Raw genomic sequence first — 21929 nt, 5'->3', positions numbered from 1 at the left:
ATGGACTTAGGATCAAAAACTAACTAGTTATGTGCCCTACTACCTTCCAATCACTTTGTGTGATAACAAAAAAAAAAAGTGCTTAGAAAGAAAACTGAATGCTTTACAGCATGCCCATGACTGATGAAGGTGGTAGATTAAGGGGGAAAAAAATCCTAATTACAACGTCATGAAATTTACTAAACCAGGACCTTTTTCGATGTCAGAGAGAAATAAAGAGAATGCAGAAGGCATATAAAAATCCTGTTTAGTAATCCAAACATACAGCAGAGGTGGGATATTACTGATGCAGAGATTATGTGGGAACAGTTATGGCATAATCCCTTCACAAGTCTCTATTTCACCAGCCTTCAGCATTTCTATTTTCTATCCATCATTTTCTGACTGTCTGTTGGTTTGCTTCTTAACTCAAGCCTGCATAGGATAATAGGCTACAATTACATTAACCGCCTTTCATCTCAGTTTGAATTAAATTTGTTCTGCGTGCCAGCATGAAAATCTGTCCCCAGTCATTTTGCTTAAGTCAAAGAATAATAAACTCCCTCAGTCCAATAATTTAGCCAGTGGTTTTATATTATGAAATATTTTTTAACTGAGAGATAGTATCAAAATCAGTATTTAAGAGGAAAGATTCAGTTACAATATTTATCAGTTATGGGTATATATTTTGCATTATAGAGAGTAATTTCTAAAATATTTAAAATACGATCCTTTCCTTGGTTGTTTTCACATCCCTAATGCCTTTTTTCTCACTTGTTTTCTGAGTGGGTTTCTAAGTTATGCAGAAGTTATGCTATAATCTGCAACATTAACCATAACTTAGAAATGCAAAATATTTTAATGTCAATTGAAAAAGAATTGTGGTGACTGAAATGGTCCATCATGTCAGAAAAACAAAGTACTTGTTACATTTTCCATAAATAAGAGAAAGAATCAACTGAAAGCACAGTGGAGAGATGCACTCTGAGGTGAATCCTCTTTTGGGACAACCAGAGTGGAAAAACAATCCAACTAACTTACTCTCTGATCATTCTAAATTTCTCTTCCGGATTTTTGTTTTTAAAGAAAATGGAACGACCCTCTGATTTCAAGGTTCTACTTCAGGAGTGACTGCAGAGAAGTGTTTTGAGCACCATAGCAGTTTTGAAATCACAGAATATTTTATAAGCTATCTTGAATTCATTGATTCATAATATTCACATTCTTAGTAAGAATGAGCACACATTCAAAAGGCAAAATATTAAATTAACAAAGATCTCATAATAAACAGACAAGCGCTCTAGTGAAATGTTCTGTCTTAAAAACAGCATGTGCACCATATGACCTCCTGCCATACAGAAGAAATTTTTGATAATCAGGTTTGAATTCTAGAATTTTCTGTAAGGAATATTCACAAATTTTAGCTATGACTGCTAAATCTGCCGAAAACAACGTTCATACAAAAAGTTACCTGGCAGTTTTTACTACAGTGTGATAACAGAATGTGTGACAATTTACGGCATTATGAGCATGCAGAATAACAAATATGCTGCATTATTCAGAAACACAGAAAGCTGGATATATCTAGAATAAAGGTCAATAAACCACTATGAAGGAAGATAATGTATTAGAATAATCTTTGGGCTGTACTATTGAATGCTTCTTTTCCATTTCTAGGCCCGTATATAACTGGAATAATTCAGTTAGAACTTCTACCATGTTTATAAAAAGGCTACATTGATCACCATTTCTTTCATTTTTTATTTTCCCTATGAAATAAGTACTGTTCGCTGAATATTCATTGCAGTTCATTTTAAGGCCAGTACTTAACTGACACCTGTTGCAGAAAATTTCATTTGTTACAAACTTAATTAAAACAAGACACAAGAGATTCTTAGGCTGAGGAAATTGTCAAAGGCTGAGGACACATAGGGAGTACACATGGGTTCAAATATTTCAATTAAAACAATCAACCTCCTCTGGCATAATAACTAAGTCTAAAACCAGCCTGTAATGACAGCAGACCTTTAACTACATAGAAATATTCTAAGAACATTGAGTAGACAATGAAAAACAGGCCAATGCAACTATACAAAACTGAGCACAGACAAAGCTTGAACAAAACTTCTGAAGGGCAAATATCTAACCACTTATGAAGTCACATATTTAGCTATTTTCCAAAAATGTAAGAGCAAAAGCAAAAAAGTAATGGTACAAGAAAAGTTGCAGGAAAGCAATGACAAAACGAAAAGAGAATTAAGAAAACAAAAACATCCCGATGGGTTTTTTTCTATCATAAAAATAGGGTGGAAAATGCATTTAATTTTATTCACATCAGGGTGGTATAAATAAAACAGAAAATAAAATGAAAAAAAAAACCCTACAGTACAATTCAACAATGCATTTTCTTAAAAAAAATCTTTCACAAATAATGGGTTTACATAATTCCCACTTATGAATCCCAGAGTTATTTAACTTACACATATCTGGCCCTGAACAGCAGTGAAGCTGTTCATCTGTTTAGATGTGCTACTACCCCTTTTATTCATAACTATAGAGGAGGCAATCCTTCTGTTCAACATGAAACGTTGATTTATACATTTTCCTTTCTCACAATCACCATTTGCCACCTTCAACTTTACCCTTCCTCATTAAAAAAACCTCTTTATTTACCAAGTACAGAAAACACCTAAAAACATAATAAAGGAAAATGAATGAATGAATGAAGAGAAGCAAAGTATTAGGAGCGAAAAAAAACTTTGTGGACTTGTTTTGTGAAACTCCAGCTGCTATTCCATAGTGACATCTTACAATTAGCCTCCCAAGAGCAGGGGAAACAAAAGTAAACCACGTGTTCCCAATTCTCACCAAACCAAGGGAATATCCCCTCTTAAAACTAAGCAACAAGGTGTTATCATGTATTAAAATATTTATCTGAATCAGGGCCCAAATCTGTGATTAAATCAAGACTCTACGTAAGAGAGGATAAAATGACCTAAAGGAGAACAAGATCAGATTTTGTAGCAGCTGTTAGAAAGTAATTGCTGCCCTTATCTCCTTATGGATCTTGCAAGAACTCATTTCCAGGACAAATATTTTATTTTAAGTCTTCTTTATGAAATCTGATTTATTAAATCTCTTTCAGCCTGACTGTTCCTTTACCCTTTAATTCTTATCATTTCTCTGTGAGCAGCCCAAAATCTTTTCTTGCAGGACAATGAGCCCTTTTTGACACATTCTGTATGCTGGTTTGCCAGCTTGCAGCTCTCCCTTTGGCCTCCTGCTGTAATCCAGTATTCCTAAATTTACCTTTGCTCTGTGCAACACTCAGAAAAAAAAGTTTTGTGGCAGATCAAATTTTCAAATGTGATTATAAGTTTGCTTTGATTCTAAATCAGACTCCTGACAGTATTTAAAACAGCTTTCCTAGCTAAGTTTTTACTCAGCCTTCTAGTACTTTGTTCTTTTCTTAAATTGCTGAAAAATCCTTTTTTGTAATATAGAAATAATAGATAGAGATGGAGAACTAAATCTTTAAGTCAATCCTTCTGAAGTGATAATCTAAGCCACTCAGGCTCCAGTGTTCAAGTTTAGCATATCATCAGGTTCTTGGATTGATTTATGGCCTTGTAATCAAGCTCCCCAGCCCCATTATCTAGTCAGCTGATAAATACCACTTATTTTTCAATACATCCACAAGAAAAAAAATAGAAAGCTCAAAGCATGCAAAGGTTGTGCAGCTTAATTTATATTTTATATTTTCTAGTGGTGATTATTCAGTACAGAAGAAGAAAAGAATAAGGGAGTATTTCTAATATTAAGACATTATTATCTTTCAGCTGGTGAATACAGATAGAATTGCTCCTGTGTTATTTCTTCTTGCCTTATCAGTTATCATTCTCTGTAAATACCATGCATGTGATGGAGAATTTACTTTTTGTATTGAATATAGTGAGTTTACCTCACAAGAGGTAAAATATTACATATGTTTTTCAGTAATGTTTATTGTAACTTGCTGTCTTTTCAAGTTTACATTATTTCATGTCATTCACTTGATAATGCAGGCTAAGAAAAAAGGATGTTTATGTAGGCACATGTGCTTATATATGTTCTACCTGCAGAATTCATTATCCCAGGCAGCCCATCTCCTGATTTTTAAACAGGAGTGAAAAAATATTCCTCTTAAATAGACAAATCTGTAGCAAGGTAGAATATCAGTACAGGGGAATCACAATAGATTTCAGTGACCAAGTGAAGGATAGGACTTCAACCACATTTCTGAAGCAGCATAGTTTTCACAGCCTCCTTTTAATTATGTGAATTGTTAAAGTACAACTCAGATACCTACATTTTTCTAAGCAATGTTGCAGGCAGTCCCCTTATCTACCCAACCATTCCAAGAATGGAATTTTTATTTCATTTCAGGCATCCATCTTTAATGCAGGAGTGGCACAGAAAGCCTCTGTAGCACCACAGTACTTGGGCCATGGGGAAGCAGGAGAACATGGGCTCTCCTGAAGCAAGGACACAGCCAGGGTTGGAATGGAAAGAGGATTCAATGTATAAAAAAATCTGCTTGACTGCCAGATGTCTGCACATGCAGCTGCAGCAGAACACATGTTTGTTGGCAGGCCCTTCAGGATGAGGACTCCTTTAGCCCAATTTAGCACTGTGTAATTGATGTGCACAGTCTACATAATTATCAGAAGCTTCATGGGGAAAAAAAAAAAAAGACGACTAATGCATTTCTCACTCCCATGTCTTATAGCTCTCTCTGTGCATAACTTTAATCTTTTGTGTGCATTCTTCTAATACTCTTGGCAACTACTGAAGCAATTTAAAACTAATAACTGGCAACAATGTTTTAAGTTTGAAACAAAAATTGAAACCAGAAATAAAACTATTCCAGCTAAATTTTCATCTATATGTAAAGGTATGCAATTGGCTGAAAGAGGAAACAGAAAATGAAAATGGCAGTAGGAAAATGCATATTTCATCTATTAGAGACCATAAGAGGAAAAGAAAAGCAATCTTTCCATCACCAGGAGATTTTTATCAAATTGTGTCTTTAGTACCCACCTGACCTAGCCTTTCCTTATTGCTCTATAAAAAATTCTTTTCTTCCCTTTCTCAGTAAATAAAATATATGAATATCACAAGCTGAAGTTGATGGATATATCTATCTATGAGTTTTCATCACAATGTAGCTTCATTTCTTTTAGCTATTTGTAAGGTTTTGAAAATAGATTTTAAAATAAAAACAGGGTGTGGTATTTTGAGCAAGTTGAGCACTGAGCAACCCATATCAAGCAAGAGAAAGAAGTATTATTCCAATTTCAAACTTAGCTTTGGTTTGATAGCTCAGAGAGAGCTCTGAGCTCACACTGGTATTTTCTTTTCCCATTACTACCTCTACACTTGCACTTCCTTAATGACAAATTGATTAAACCAGATGTCTATTTCAACTTTAACAACTCTTGTACCAATTACTGATTACCATAATAATGGCCTATCAGATGTGAATTATAAGCACAGATACATGCTTGGTAATAATGGGTATTATTTTATCTGAGAGTTAAGAATTGAAAATAATGAAGATATTTTCAGCAGCTTTGAAAAATCACAAAAATTGTAGTCCTACTGAGAAGAATTTGAGATTTTAAAAAACTGTTTTTTTTAATTCAAAATTTAAAAACAATCAAATGTTTGGATTACCATATACATTGAACTTGTGCACCGAAAATAAAGAAAACTTGAGTATTTTGGATGGATCTACCTTAGAAAACTGCTTTTCCTTCAAATAGAAACTATGTCCTCCACAATGTACTGACTTGGGTAGCACAAGCCCTGACAGCAGACACAGAGTCCTTTCAGCCTTTGCTCAGTCCTCATCAAAATCCCATCATCAATTGGCTGCAATAAGCAGCAAAAGCACCACAAACTTTTTAAAGCCACTCAACACTCACTGTACTATTGCAAACCTGGTTTTCAACAGGAAAAAAAAAACTCTACAATAGGCAATATTTTCAGTTAGCTGTCAATAAAATTAGTATCACCTTCAAATCATTCAACATAATTATTTTAAAATTACAAACTTTACACAGATTCTATTGAAAAACTATATTCATTGTAAATTCTCCTTGCACAGTGTTGGTTAAATTCCAACTCACCTCCCATTCCATATATTTTTTTACTTTTCCACACACTGAAATAGTAACGGAAATAGGTGTTTTGACAGGCAATATCTTAATACTGTATTTTATTTGCATAGAGTCCTGATAATTCAAGAGAAAACTATTCTGAAATAATTCCTCTACATATACTTCCCACTGGATTTAGTTACAGTTATTTCACAGCTTTCAAAAAATCCATTTTAATAAAGTTCAGACTACATTCAATCAAGCATCTCAGAAAATTATGGATATTAATAATATTCAAACATATTAAGTACAGATCAGATCAAATAATCACTCATTTCTATCTAAAAAGATTTTTTATTAAATTAAAGCAGAAAAAAAATATTTTCAGCCATTTAAAAGGCATCAGTTCTACTAAGTACTATTCATCATTTACTAAGAACTGATGCTTTGTGCCCCACTAATTGGTGTCATTTCAGGAAGATACAACTTCATTTAAAAACAGAAAAAAAATAAAGGCAAACCCAAAAAAAAAGGGAAAGGTGAGTTTTGGGAGACAGACAATACTATTTAATAAGTTCACCATAGAATTTTCCCTGTCATAAATTTCAATAAAGGTCAGAATTTACATGAACATGCAAAATATACTATTTTCAGAAACTACTGGGGTTCCTTTGAAATAATCTCAGTCTAACAGACCACTTTCAAATGAGAAGAAACCAAATTATCTCAAAACTCAATATATCTGTGGCCCACAAAAATTTTTACTGTTTTTTCTCACAAGTGGAGTTTCCATTACTGAGTACTTAAAGTCTAGCAGCACATAATGAAATACCAGTTTTGTGTATTGAAATCAATGTCTGTAACTAAAGCATAATTGTCTTTACAATATAACTCCATTCTCTCTAAACTTCAGCCAGCCAAACCTCATTTGTTCAGATAATCAGTTAAGGAAAATAAACTAATTCTCCTTTCTCTCTAATAAAATACTGTAGAAAAATGTTACTATTTACTTAATACAGTGCTTCTATCAGAGAAGGTTAAATATCTATTTTATCCTTGGTGGAAACCACAGGAGGAAGGGGAAACTGTACAAAGAAGCTCAAACGATTAATACACCTCCAGATGTAGCAATCCAATAGTCAATCAGTATAGATTGATTGATCTTACCCTAAACTGAAAACTAATTAAAAGAGCCTACTTGCTTATAAAAAAACTGAAAACTGATGGCTTTATATAGCAAAAACAATTTTTTTTTTATAAAAGGGTTTGATGAAGGACACAGTAATACTGATGTAAGTCCTTTTCTTAAGTTATTTCCATTCTCTCCTTTCCAGAGAACTGACAAACTGCCTCTGTCTGTGATGCTACAATGATCAGGGGCATGTCAGAATCCTTTGGTTTTCCTCCTCAGCTCTTTTCCAACGTAAAGGACCAATAATGATACATAACATTTTGATAAGCCATTTTTAAATATGATCTGTATCTTCTATAGTAGCCAAGATCCTCTAAAATAACACCCAAAAATTAAGAGAACATTGAGAACTCTGAGAACATTGATTTCTCAGATATTTACATGTACTGAAACTGACCACTGTTTGTATGCCATGAAGGCAAAAATAATAAAATATGTGAAATTCTTAGTTCTAGATACCAAATCTATTAAAAACTGTACTAGCAACGTTTGTTTTCTGGAAGATGATCACCTTGAAAAGGTTTTGTCCTCTATAAAGTTTTGTAGGACTGTTTACTCTCAATGGTTTTTTTTTAATCTCTTTAAACATTTGCCTTCCACAAAGGAGATATCACTTTCCTCCCTTCTGCTCCATAGTTAATTGTCCAAAGCTGACTGCAGTAGCAGTAGCCAGCAATAATAATAGTGATGTAGAGGGTTGTTACTGTAACACAGCACACATTGAATTTAATCAGTTACAACAGAGCAGTATATAATAGAATTTTTTAAAAGAACTCCCTGAACTATCTGGTTTTGTCAGTCACAACTCAGATGATGGATTTTTTCTGATGACAGCAGGATGAGTAGCCAGAAAAGCCATCAGTTATTTTCTTTTCCTTCTCTAAAGCGAACAACTTCTCTTTAACCAAAGCAGTAGGAAGGGTAAAGCAAATTCATACTCTACTGGAAATATGTCCTTTCTCTCCCCTGCCTGCAGAGTAATTCAGATCCTATCTTACATGTGGCAATCTCAGATTTGTGAGATTAATTATGGCTCCCATGACAATGACAGTTTATAATCCAACCCCAGCAACATGAAAGAACAGAATAATGGTTACTAGAGGTAGTAACCAGGATAATCAAGCTGCATGTATTTATGTTTTGTGGAGACCCCAGCACTACAACTGGCAGAAAGAACAGATCATAGTGTTGGGGGTATTTGGTTCATGCAGGTGAGGAAAGACAAAAGCCTGGTGGAGCCACATGTTGAAAAGAAGATTGTCTTCACTGTCAGCAGCTTCCTGCAAGTGTTTTCTGGAATCTAAACACTCTGTAGATGTCCTATAAGAAATTCTCCAGTCTCCTTTTTCATGTTCTCAAAGCAGCAATGCCAGGAGATGCTGTAACTGCAAACACCTCTCCCACAGGGCTGGTACTTCAAAAGAGCTGCTCATACTGAGTTCTGCCTTATGTGACTGATGTTACTCAGCATCCCTAACTCTTAACTGGGTTCCAGTCCTGGCCACAGAGCAGCATTCCCAGATGCCTCCACTGCACACCTTGAGAGATACAATGCAGCAGAGCCCTATCATTTTCAGCTGCTTGAACTGGGGTTAAAAATGACAACCTCAAATTGTAAGTCTCTGCAACCTACTCCGACCCTGTCTGAGACTAAGAAAAAGCACTGGCTATGCAGATACATGGGATTCTGCTTTAAAGGTAGCCCTAGGCAAGATGTAAAGCCAGCCCAATCCACAAAGCCCTTTCACCTCCTCCTTTCCAAAAACAAGCACAGAAACTAAAACTACAACTTTGCTGGGTAAGAAAAAAATCAGACTCAATAATAAAGCAATTTCATGGCAGCCATAACCTCCCTTTCTCTCTTGCTCCCAGTAACTCTTCCATGCGGCACAGTCTATGCTTGTTTCTCGTTTTCCTGTACGAGTAAACATCAGCATCACTCCCACTCCTAATTTCATCTCTGTCTGAACTCAGTACCAACCAATTAAAAGCAGAACAAATGTCTTCATCTTATATTTAGCTTTAAATCTTTATGAGTATTTCAGACATAAAGAAACTGCAAACTTGACTGTTCTTTTCAGCTGTGCTATTCTGTTTTAATAAAAAAAGCAGAAGCACTGCCTTAACTGTACATCCCTAGACAATTGACACTTTGCACCAAAAATTACTAGCATTTTATATAAAGAGGTTTGCCTTACAACAAATACACCCTGAGCACTGGAATTCAAAACAGATCTCACTGGCATGGGATCTGTGAAAGGCTTGGGCAGCCTGCCCTGTTCCACTGCTTCACTGATACAACCTGCAAACTGCAAACTGAGCAAAAGAGATTATTCACACGCCAGTCACGGAATGTCATGGCCATGGCATTGGAGGAACAATTGTTCAGAAAAAAGAGATAAAAGTGTTTTTGAAAGAAAATCCAGCACCATATATTTTTCAAATAGGAAGCCAAAAAGATATTAATTGCATACAAATGTAAACCAAACGGGCACAAGAGACTGCTTGCATTCCTTCTTTAGCCAGGAGTGTTTGAACAATTGTAAAAACATACCTGTTTTGCTCTGCACTTAGCATTTTTAGAGGTAGCCTGAAGAAGAAGTAATGACTATGAAATATCTTAGAAAACAACTAAAGCCCAGTGGTGAGAGGACTCTTCTCTGTTGAACTTGCCAAACCAAAAGACATTTTTATGTATGTGCATATAGTCAGTTATGGAAGAACTTAGAAGCCAAAGCAAAATTACTTTGTTCTCATGAAAGAGAAACTCTCATGCCCAAACTGCTCTCCATATTCAGATAATTAGTACAAAACTCAGAAGGACAAAAGGCATGTTTCATAGGGACAGAACACAATGAAGCCCCAAGGTACAAAGCCCTCTTGAAAGGTGCTTTGCAGCTTCTCCCTCAGCCACTACCTCATCCTCACTTCTGCTCTGAGAGCACTGTCTTCTACGAATTATACATGACATTAAAACTCTTGTTCTTTATTTCTGCAAAACTGGACAATTTCCTGAATAAAATGTAATGTTTGGTTGTAAAAATACTTAACAAAGTGTAGTTTCACTTACAGAGAGCCTGCAACTCTGAAAGATCCCAGAGAGCCTCATGAACTTTACATATAATATACTGAATATACCAAATCAGACAAAGTGAGCCTACTGCAGAACAAAAAAAAAAAAAAAAAAAAAAAAAAATCAACAGAAAGGCCAAGAGTGACATACAATACTGCCAAAACCTGTATTTTCCTTTTCTTCAAATTTTAGATCTCAAATGTTTCAAGTGCCTTCTGAGGGTTTGAGCCATTAGACTGCATTTGGGTCATGTTCTGAAGCTTTGATATTAGACACATTTTTTAAATGAAAGCTGCAATTTAAGAAAAAATGATTGATGCAAGAAACATGAATTAAAAGAAAAAAAATAGCTCAAATCCTTGAAAGATCTGACAATAATTACTACATGTAGAGCAGAAAATTAGTACATTTAAAACATAAATGTACTCATAAATGTTGAAGTAGGAGTTTTATTTTATTGTTCTCCTTAGAAACCTAATGATCCAGCACTGTGAGAACTAGCTGAGGGCATGAACCTGTCCTTACAGAGGCAAGCTGAAATTTTCAGGCAGTTAAATAAGAAGAGAGGTAGTTGCTAAACCCACCAACATTGCTAAACTCACCAGCAGCTATGTGACAGATTTTGCTGTAATTCTCCTCCAAATGTCATATGTAATGGAGTAACATGCATTAGCATGTCAAAGCCTTTTCTTAAACTGAAAACTCAAGGACTGGACTCAGCAGGAACAGGTAGAAAACACCTCCTATCAAACACAATCAAATATGTAAAACCAATGGTGAAATACTACCAAATGATAGAAATAGCAGGGGGAAAGTGTTGAAATCAGAAATAATAGTTTTCCCCTAAAAATATGGTTTAAGTCACCATTATTTTCCTGTTACTACCAATTGCATATTTCATTTTCAAAAAATTAAGGGGAAAAACAAGAAATCAAGTATTTTTATTTGTATCAGTTTTTAATGCTTACAGTCTAGCTACTTAGAATAATCAAACCATTCCAATAATTTCCTTGTGATCAGGAGATTACTAAATTTTTACCAACTGAAACTACCAACTTAACAGAAACAAAAATATTAACATTTGACAAATATATGAATATGTGACCATGTAATATAATCATGTTATCATGATCATATATGATTGTTTAAGAAACACTGTAAAACAAAATGCAAATGTGTGCTCCAAGCTGCTTTACAACACTAATTTTAATTTCAAATGGCGCTGTGCTTCATGCCAGCCAACAGCACAATCAAGAAATGAATGCAACTGAGAGATGGGTATGCTAAAAAAATACACAAATAAATTAAAAAATAAATAAAATCTTCCATAAAAGCATAGAGTAATGGAAGAAGGGAGGGAAAAATAAAAGAAAAATAAAAAGTGTTGTAAACTTTCCCAGATTTCATAAAACCTCTGCCCACAAGGCACGGTGTGTACACAACAAAGCCCTGCAGCTATGACTTCTCAATCAATAGGATTCTTGACAGAAATATCAATTTAACTTTCTCACTGAACAGCCAGAGTTTGGAATTTTCGTTGAAATACTTATTTTAGCAAACCACAAGGCTGTAGGTTCGCTGCTGAGGTTGTAGGTTTTTAGCCTAACTAGTCATCAGCTAAATAATCCCAAAACATTCATCCAGAGCAATGGAGAACAGTATTCCCACTTGGAATCAAGTGTCAGATGATTTATACAGAATATAATAAAGTAATAAATACAAGGAAAGCATTGAGCTGATTTTGATTTCTCCTTGTCTTCTAGATAATGACTGCATATATCTTATGATACATTCAAGAGAGGTTGTGAGTGTACAAATTATTTTTAAAGAGGAAATAGATTTTCTAATTTTTTTAAAGCATAATACAAAATAAATTAAGTTCATATTCTTCATACTAAGTTTAGAATGAGTATGGGACTGCATTCAATGACTCATTAGTGATTGTTTTTTGGAATTTTTTTTATGTTCTTCATCTCCTGATGTTCTAAGGGAAATATTTAAAAAAAACATTTGACTTCCATACATGAAAGGATCACTCTCTAAAAATAATCCCAAGAGTAAAATGACAAATTCTAAATGTATCATTTGATGATATGTCCTCTAACTAAAAATGTGTGGTTATTTGAGTGCCTATGAACCCAACAGATGTTAATCTCACAATCTGAAATGTCATCACAGGGAAAAAAAAAAACTGAAAATGGCTGCTGGTTTTATTTCATCAAAAAAAACTTCCCCAACACTTAAAATATCAAATGTTTTAACATCACAGCTTGCCCTGGACAAGCCTTTGCTTTGTGTATGAATCTAGAATGGGGATATGGTATATGTGACTAAAAAACAGATTTTCAGTCTGAAACTGCAATTTTAAGTTCACTCTTGAAAAGTCAAAATTCAAATTTCTGTTTCATCTGTGTTGTGGAATTGCTGTCACTTCTGACAAAGCAAGTCCCCAACCAGGAAAACATTTTCTCTTGATGAAACAGACACAGGACAAAGGACACCAACAACCACAGAGATACAGGAAAGGCTGGGGTGAAGGCCTGAAAAGGGTGCCCTACGTGGAGGGTAGTCAGTAAAGAATTGGCATTTCAGCACAGAAACTGTTTTCTGTGGTTCAAGTGTTACAAAGGACAGAGGAGAAATTGTTGGTTTTTTCTTCCCGTTCTTTGTATAGTCAGAATGGCATCAATACAAGTCCAGAGCTGGTAGCTGATAATCACATCACTCATTAACACCTAGAACTGATTAATTCTATGAGCACAAAAAGAGGGGAAAAAGACTTCTCAGTGAAGACTTAATTCAGAGCTTAAAGATATCATCATTTCGGCTTTTGTCATGATAAAATTTCATCACTTAGTCCTAATCTTGATTTCCCATCTCATCCTGAGAGTCTTCAATTAGCTGGACACAAAGTCCCAGAGGTAGAAGGGGAACAGCAGAGCTGCCAGCACAGCTCTTTCTCACGGATATACACAGATCCTCTGCATCAGAAATTTGTGTTTCTTTACAATTCATCAAGCAAAGTGTTACAGGTAGGATCCAAGCCAGTTCATTGAGTGTATCAAAGACAAATTCACAAATCTGGTGTAAGTGGATGTCCTGTGGCAGCCAGAGCAGAAGCTCCTGGCAGCTCTCCCTGCTGGGGAGGAGTCAGCTGGATTCATGTTCCTTCTCCCCACTTCCAAATAACACTGCTAAGGTAAGATTGTTGCCAGACACTATTAACATAAGTATAACTGCAAAATTAATAAAGTTCCTATCAAATAACATGGTGTACCTACTAGAACAGACTGAAAGAAACGTCTTTAAATAAAAGGATATTCACAATTAACTTCCATGTGTTATTTATCCTATTTGATAGGTTACTCCACTTAAGCACTTGATTGTTCTTAGGACTCCATTTGTTGTGAAGGTGCAAACTCTTCCACTGAACACAAGAAGTTATTCCAGTGAAAAAAAAGAGTACTTTCCATGACAGGTCTACACATTCCTATGGTCTCGATTTTATGGTGTGGGAAAATGTCAAAAACACCTTAATAAGGTTCCAAGACCCTAGAAACTGAATCACTGCAGATTCCCATCAAAATAAGTGACAAACGCAATGAATGTCATTACTAAATCATAGGTACTTTTTCATTAATGCACCTTCCTATAATAATCTAATACACTTAATAACTTAACTATACACTTAACTATAATAACTTAATACACTTTCCTATAATACACTATTATAGTTTAAAAACTTAAGAGAAAGGAAGACAAATAGAAGCAATTCTCCAGTTTGTTCCTGGAAACAAAATGAATTTTTTAAAAGTCTTTAGTGCCTTCAAAAGATTACTAATATTTGTGATGTAATTCTTTAACTAAAGTCCAAGTAATAGTGAAATTTCCTGAGAAATGTAGGGAAGCTATATCCACCACTAAAACATTAGCAGATGAATCACAAAACCCAGTACCAAAACAAGGATGTGAAATGGGAAAAATAGTGATTATTCACTATTCAAGGATTGCACTAACTTTAGGCTACATTGACTTGTACTCACAGTTGACACTGATCTCCTTTGATTCCTTTGGTTGTGCAAAAACATTTTCCTGTTTGCATGTGACAGATATTTGCATGTCCACTGCATGTGCAAGCTGTAAAATCAAAAAGGAAAAATGAGATTTCCTCATTCATACTTAATTTGATAATTAAGTGAATATTTACAGATTTTAATACGTCATCCCAAACACATTTCCTACAAGCTGTATTAAAATATATACCTATTATTACTTCAATCATAATCTTTTTCAGAAAAAATCACTAGCATATCACTTTATTTTCTGCAGAGTTAAAAACTATTCCTGTGTCATTAGAGGCTGTCCTCCACACCTTGAGTAACAGCAGTTTGAGAAAAGCCATTAAAACCTACCATTTCAATGTGCAACACAGAAAATTATTCATAATTCATCTTTGCTACACAGGGTGAAATCCTGACCAATGACAAAATCCATTTAGTCTGAAATGTCTGATTAAAGTACAATTGCAGATGTTTGGTAAAAGATCTAATATAATTGGAATTCTTGCTATTGACAAAAGTGAACAAAAAGAAATCTCTGAAACCATTTGACCAAAGGCAGAGCAAACACTCAGGTATAGTCCACAAGAAGAGTTTTCTAGAAGCAGGAAACAGGCAACTTGAAAGCTCCTGGATTCTGAACTGAAGGAAAATCACAGGAACAACATCAACCCTCCACTCCACTTTAAGGCCAAAGTAATCCTCTCCACAGTGGTCTGCTCACTGCCACTCTTGCTGCCTGATAGATTCTCACCTCAAAAACATTTTCCTATTCCCAGTTCTTGAGCACTCTTTTTCCTTTCCATGTTTATTTGTATTACTATCTTGTTTAGGCAGCAAATTTTTATTCCTAACCAAGTGTACCAAATTTACTAATCTCTCCCTGGTAAATGTGTCCATACATCCCCGCATCAATGGAATGACTCCCTGCTAATATTCACACCACAATTAAAGTCCTTCATTAATCCAAAGTACCTCTGAACCTACAATGACATTCATATTAGGCTTTCACTGAAGTTTTAATTATGACTAAGATAAAGGATTTAATATATGAGGTCCTGCTTGGGAACAGATATGGTACCAAGCGGTGACCTGTATAAGATAAAAGTTTATTCTCTACTTTATAATCATTGAATTCCTATCACAGACTGAGTTTTAAACTTCCCTTATACTGATAAGGAATAACACACAATAAATCCTTCTTTGACAGTCCCCCATCCCATATACACTCCCACCTCTCTGCCTCAGTCTAAAACAAATAGATGAAAAGGTACTAGACACATAAAAACCTAATTATATGTAAGATATTATTGAAATCACTTGTCCATTTCAGGACTTCAGTGGTTTGTTCAGCCCTCAGAGGGCTCATTAAACAGCCAGCTGAACTTAAAGAAGAATTCTTACTAAGGACATGCCAGGCATTCAATCTGTTTGCCAGAAACACCAGAAAGAAACACCAGAAATTTCTAAGCAGCACATAGTGACATGTGATGTTTTTCTCTGTTTCATAACACAACACTTCTGAAAAATACCTGCAGTTACCACAAAATCCTACATGTTGTAATTCTGCTATCCTCTTGACGCTCTACATTAAATGTTCATTGAAGTGCTGCCACTACATTATCAGATACCTTTTCCCAAATCCATTCATATTTTCCAATCTACATTTATGGAATTATTATTCCATAAATGGAAGGAAAAAAAAGCTGGAAAAGCCTCTTCACAAAACTTAATTTTAATTGTGTAAATCTTTGCAATGCTTTCAGTGAAAAATACAGGAATACATTCGTAGCAGTTTATTCTGCTCATAGTTAAGTGCTCTTAACAGTGATGCTCCATTACAAGACAGCACAAAACTTATAAAGGAGCTAAAAGGGTGAATTCTGAAGCACATTCCAAAAGCTCTTAGTGTTTTGACAAATATAAAAGCTATTGCCAACTAACCTTAATTGATTGGTCCTACAATTATTGTTCATTTAATAGGAAGTAGATCACAAATGTGGAAGTGGAAAACGTAAGTGATTATATAGTAGCAGCACTTCAGTGAACATTTTATTACTCTCATTCAGCAAGTTCCTATTAACCTCACTGTTCCTGGATAATACCACAGAAAAAGACAACACCTTTGCATTTACACTTTTTAAATCTACAAAAAATCTGTTACACAGCAATGAAAGCATATTTTAATATGCTTTTTATATGCAGTTAATTATCTCAGGCTTGCAAGCGTGTGATGAAAAATGGATTCCTACCAATCTGTAGATCTCTATGTAGGGGTAACCCAAAACCAATTCATTTTAGCCATCACTGCTGTTACTGAAGCAAATGTAAGTGTATACGATAAAAGAAATGCAATAGCAGAAGCAGGACAATATCGTAGGACATTTGGAAGAAGACTGACATTCTTCCATTATGCCAATATTTCTGTACTCTATACATATTTTCTTTAATATTTTCTCTATGTTTCTCTCTGCTTAACCACTCTCAGTGAATGGTTTTCCCTGGGATAATAACGTAGCCAATAGTTAAAACTGCAGCTAAGGTAGGATCTTTCCCACATTAATGCTACTAGTTTTGCTACCTTGAAATTCACAAAGTCTTGGGATCAGTTTTAAAATCTTGTACCAATCATTGTAAGCTGTCAGAAATCAGGAAAAGAGATTCAATTTATATTTTCCATACTTTGAGTCCAACACTTGAGTTCATTCACTGAAAGGAATGTCAACAAGTGGAACAGGCTGCCCAGGGAAGCGGTGAATTCACTGTTCCTGGAGGATCTGTGGATGTGGCACCTGGGGATGGGGGTTTGTGATGGGCTTGGAACTCCTGGGGTAATGGTTGGAGCGGGTGAGCTGAGAGGTTTTCCCCAAACTAAATGATTCCATGATTCTGTGTACTTTGTGCTGCACCCTTGGACAGAAACAGTGAGTTCAGCCCAACTTCAAGTCTTCCCATAATAACTCTGTGCATTCATCTCCAACTGGGGTTTATATCATGCACACCTGCTTTTGTTTAAACAGCTATTTTAAATACTTGATTACCGTGCTTTTTACCAATAATTAAATATTTAAAATAAATAATCTATGGCTCACAATAAAAAGCTACTTAAAATATAGACTTTAAACCTTTGTTATTTTTTACGTATTAAGTGAAATAATGACATTAGAGCTTTAATAACAACAAGGAAAAAACTCACCCTTGCAATATCTACTCTATTTTCAGGGAAACAGCAGCTCAAAATACTCTTTTGTACAACATGCAGATTATAAGTGGAACAGAAAGAACGTACGAAAACAATATAATCCAGTAGAGCAAATCCATGCTGCAAAATCACAACCCTATAGAATTTATTAAATAATAAATCCACTGTATGATTGACTCCAAGTTGCCAGCTCAGCATATAAATGTTCTTGCTGACAACAAAAGAATACCCATCACTACTTCCATGCAGTGTGCATTTTAAACAATTGAATTTAGAAACACTTATTGCTTAGCCCCCATCTCCAACATACAGCTGCAAGAGCATTTTTCTCTCAAATAGAGCTCACTGCAGATGGTGATTTAAGTAAATATGTTTGCTTACATGAAAGGTTGCTAAAGTAGAGCTGCACATGGATAATTACTACAAGACACCTTGCTGATGTTTTTTAAAGGAAAGCTATGACAATGCTATTAAATAGAGCAGTGCTACTTTGTTAATTTTGCTAACATTCACGACCCAAGTTAAATCAAAAGAAAAGGAGATACAGTGTTTCTCTTAGACTAGGCTAAGTAAGAAATAGCAAGTATAAACTTCTATTAGATCTAAAATTTTAATGCTCAGTTTCCCTGTAAATGTTCACCTATGTAATCTATTAGTCTACTCATGTGGCAACTGCCCTACAGAGACTATTTTCTACATTAGTAATATGGCAAAACCATCTAGTCATTTAATTCTCTAGAAATGTGTATTTAGCTAGAAGCCCCTGATACCCTTTTTGCAGTCAACAATTGCTTTTGTAGGAAATACATCCATTCAGCCTTTGAGACAGGAAATGTAACAGCAAAAAGATGTGCCCAATAACATTTCTGTAATATCATTAATTGAGTAGCATTAAAATTAAGCTAAAGAACTCTGTAAAGCAATGAGCAATAAAAGGAGTACAAAGACAAAAAAAGAAAAAGGAAAAAGCTGCTATTGGAACATACTACTGTACATGCAGAAATGGAACTGTCATTTTACAGTGACATGATTATCCTCCAAAATAAATCAGTCTTAATAGCATAATTAGCACACACATAACTAATTCCATTTTCCTTTTTCTTGTTTTACCTTGTGATTTATATTTCTTTGGTCTCAAATTAATTTATTTTTTATAGCAGCCTAATAGCACAGAAAAGACACAGGTGTACTAACACAATGCTAAGGACTGTGAGACAGAGAGAAAAGGTAAACAGAATAGACAAATATTTTGGATTTCTGTCACTCAGATATGGAACTTAAAGTCATATTAAAACACACAATTTCACTCAAGCTTGAACTGACAGAACTGAGATCATGTGTCAACTGGTAAGGCAATTATTTTTTCCTGAAAAGCAACAGTCAACAATCTGGAAATCACAGGTGTCACCTCCTTAGCTTTCAGGACTAAACATACATTCCAGAAGAGGGATATTTATCCTAATAAACCCAGAAACAACAAACAGACTGATTATCTGTGGCAGAAATCAAAATTTAGTTTGGTCAAACTTAAAAACCACCTTCATCAATTATAGGCTTGTATTTGTTCTTTAGCCATTTTTGCACTGGTAAAATAGTTTCTATTCCATTATTTGTTCTGTTCAAAGCATTCATCCTGAAAAGTGAATTGATTTCTTTTGTTTATTTGTAATAAATACCTCTCAAGCAATCACAGTAAAGCTGTCTTTAATCATCAGCAACTAACAGTATAAAGACAGCTTGGAAAACCATAATTTTGCTTTATACAAGAAGATAATGAAAATGCAACATGCAAGATTAACACTGAAAGAAAGACAGGATCTTTCTTCTTGTTAGGAACTGAGCAGAATCTTAAACAATTAACAAGAGTAATGCTGTGCCTGATTCTCTCATGCCAATACTGAGCCACAGTACAGAATTTTTATAGCTTGCTGTTGGAATAATATGCATTTTCTACCAAAAAACACGCTGAACCAAAACATTGCCACATGAACTCGCAAAATACAGTAGCAGCAATTGCATGTTTTCCATGTCAATCTGTTTGAAAAACTGAAACTTTTACACTAGCTTTGAACATAGAAAACTGAAAAGTTCCAAGTGAAATTATTAATACTACTTTATTTGTAGATAAGTTTAACATACCATACTTATCAGCTTCCTTTTCATTCCTTCCACTTATTAATTTCATTTCTAAACATATTAGTTACCAAAAACTAAATTGCCCACAAACTTTAGACTGGGTTAACCTACAGATTTTATAAATTCAACTCAAAACTGAATCCCATATCTGAGGCATGGGACAGTTTTTTACGTATTCAAGCATTTAAAGAGACCTTTCACAAGATTCAAAATATTATTCTCTAAATTACTCTTAGTTTTCTCAGCTGTGAAGAGATTTCTCACATGAAAAAACATTTTCTCACAGGAGAAAACCAGGATTATTTTAAAAAAGAAGTCCTTTCAAATCTGACAGACAAACTTTTACCAGACTTAGTAAAAACTAAAACAGTGAGTCTTGATAGTTATTTTCAAAGCAAAATTATAAAGTGAAGATTTTGGATACCTTCATGGCCCAATGTTCACACCAAGTTGTGTTTAAGACTTTTTCAGACAATAAAAGGCCCAGTACCTACTATTATTATTGTTGTTGTTGCTATTATGTCTTTTTTAATTTTCTTAAGACAGCAGCTTCTGTACTATTATGGAAATTTTGGTCAAAAAGCTCCTTTCATCAAAAGGCTGTTAGTTTTCTCCCCATTCTCTCTAAAGAGAACACTTTGGAAGTTATAACAAAAAAAATTAGAAATATTATTATAAGGCAGTATGAAATGCAAAACTATTTAAAAGCATTCAAAAGTTATTCATAGCAGCCTTAAAGGTAAGAAAAAATTCCAGTCTAAGGTGAAAAACATCTGAAGTCAACAACTGGTGATTGCAACTATTTGTGTGTATTTGGTCATTCAGAGTAAAAGCCCAAAGAAAAGAAATCATTTCTACAATTTATCAAGCAAAAATGCCACAAAATGTAAAGAAGTCAGCAAATCATTTCCCTCCCTTGGCCATTAGGACATACAAAATACAACTGATTTTTAATGTATTCTATTGCAAGGGAGGCTTTTTTTTCCCTTAAATAACTAATGCAGTTTGGCATTATAATGTACTTCATTTAGCACTCAGAAAATGAAGACAGAATCAACTGCAATCAAACTGAAATGCCATTACAAGTTTTTTTGAGGATCTTCCTTCGATCAGTTCAGGAATGAGCTGCACAATGCCACAAAATCTATTTTCTTACCAGCTCAGGGGGGTTCCCAAGCCCCCCCAGGAAAAGGGGCAACCATTTCAATCCAAAACACAAATAGAAGGGGAGATACAGAAATTAGAAACAAGTAAAATTCCTGCTTTTTCTATTGCATTTGGGATGTGAAGACTGGTTTTAGTCAAAGGCTTATTTGAGGATCAAGTAACAGTGATTTAAGAAAATGTCATCTTCAGCTTGCAGCTGCCTGCCCCCAGTGCCCCCTGAGCCAGACATAGCATCTCCATGAGCTCTTGACATCCCCTTCAATACAGGGTAAAATATGTTTGTTTATCAGAGGCTGACAAAATCAGTACATTTCTAGACAGCTGAAAGTTTCTAAATCATGTCCTGCCTACCTCCTCTAGGAACATCATTTGGAATCCAATGGATTTACACATTTCATTAGGAAGGTGAACGTACTGATCTAAAGCTCAGACAGCACATCAGAAATACATTTTCTAAGTATTCCTTACCACATAAAATAAATTTATAGCATGTAAACCTGAAAAAAAACCAAAAAAAATAAGAAGGCAGAGCAACTGGTTCATCATTGTCAGAAACTGTGCTCCACAAGAGCATACAGGAGGACTTGATCACTAACATCAGTGAGAGCAAGAGAATTGTCATTAATCATTGCAAGTAGATTAAATAAGCACAGAGATAAAGGAATATAATATAAATCAAACCGCTGTATCTCTTCAATATCTGTAAAAGCTATAAGTGGTGATCAATTAAAAGATGCCTGAATTCAAAGTTCTCAGGATAAGATGCTGAACAAGCACAAAATGCCTGCTACTTACACAGATTAAGACAGCACAAGTTATTCTTATTCTTTTTACTATTTCAGATATTTTTGTTGCACAGTAAACCTCAGAAACAGTTTAAATTAAGGGTTTTTTTCATTTTTCTTTTTAAAAATGCTGCCTTGCTCCAACTCCACTTGAGTCAATTAGAATCAACTTTGCTGGATGGAAAAGTTACACAAAG

General features: G+C 34.7%; 1 protein-coding gene across 3 annotated transcripts in view; it reads right to left on the bottom strand.

The window, feature by feature from the left end:
- The window catches only part of ATRNL1 (attractin like 1), a 431595-nt gene that overhangs the window by 287036 nt on the left and 122630 nt on the right, over positions 1-21929 (bottom strand). For all 3 annotated transcript variants that reach the window (XM_041415479.1, XM_041415481.1, XM_041415480.1), the window contains exon 20: positions 14428-14521. In XM_041415479.1, the coding sequence (XP_041271413.1) occupies positions 14428-14521 (94 nt within the window). The remainder of the gene's footprint in view (positions 1-14427; positions 14522-21929) is intronic.

The sequence above is a fragment of the Onychostruthus taczanowskii genome, unplaced genomic scaffold (assembly GCF_017590055.1).
Source record: "Onychostruthus taczanowskii isolate IOZ18803 unplaced genomic scaffold, ASM1759005v1 scaffold5, whole genome shotgun sequence".
Classification (NCBI taxonomy): Eukaryota; Metazoa; Chordata; class Aves; order Passeriformes; family Passeridae; genus Onychostruthus; species Onychostruthus taczanowskii.
The sequence above is the reverse complement of the archived record's forward strand: the minus strand, read 5'-3'. Positions and strand labels throughout refer to the sequence as shown.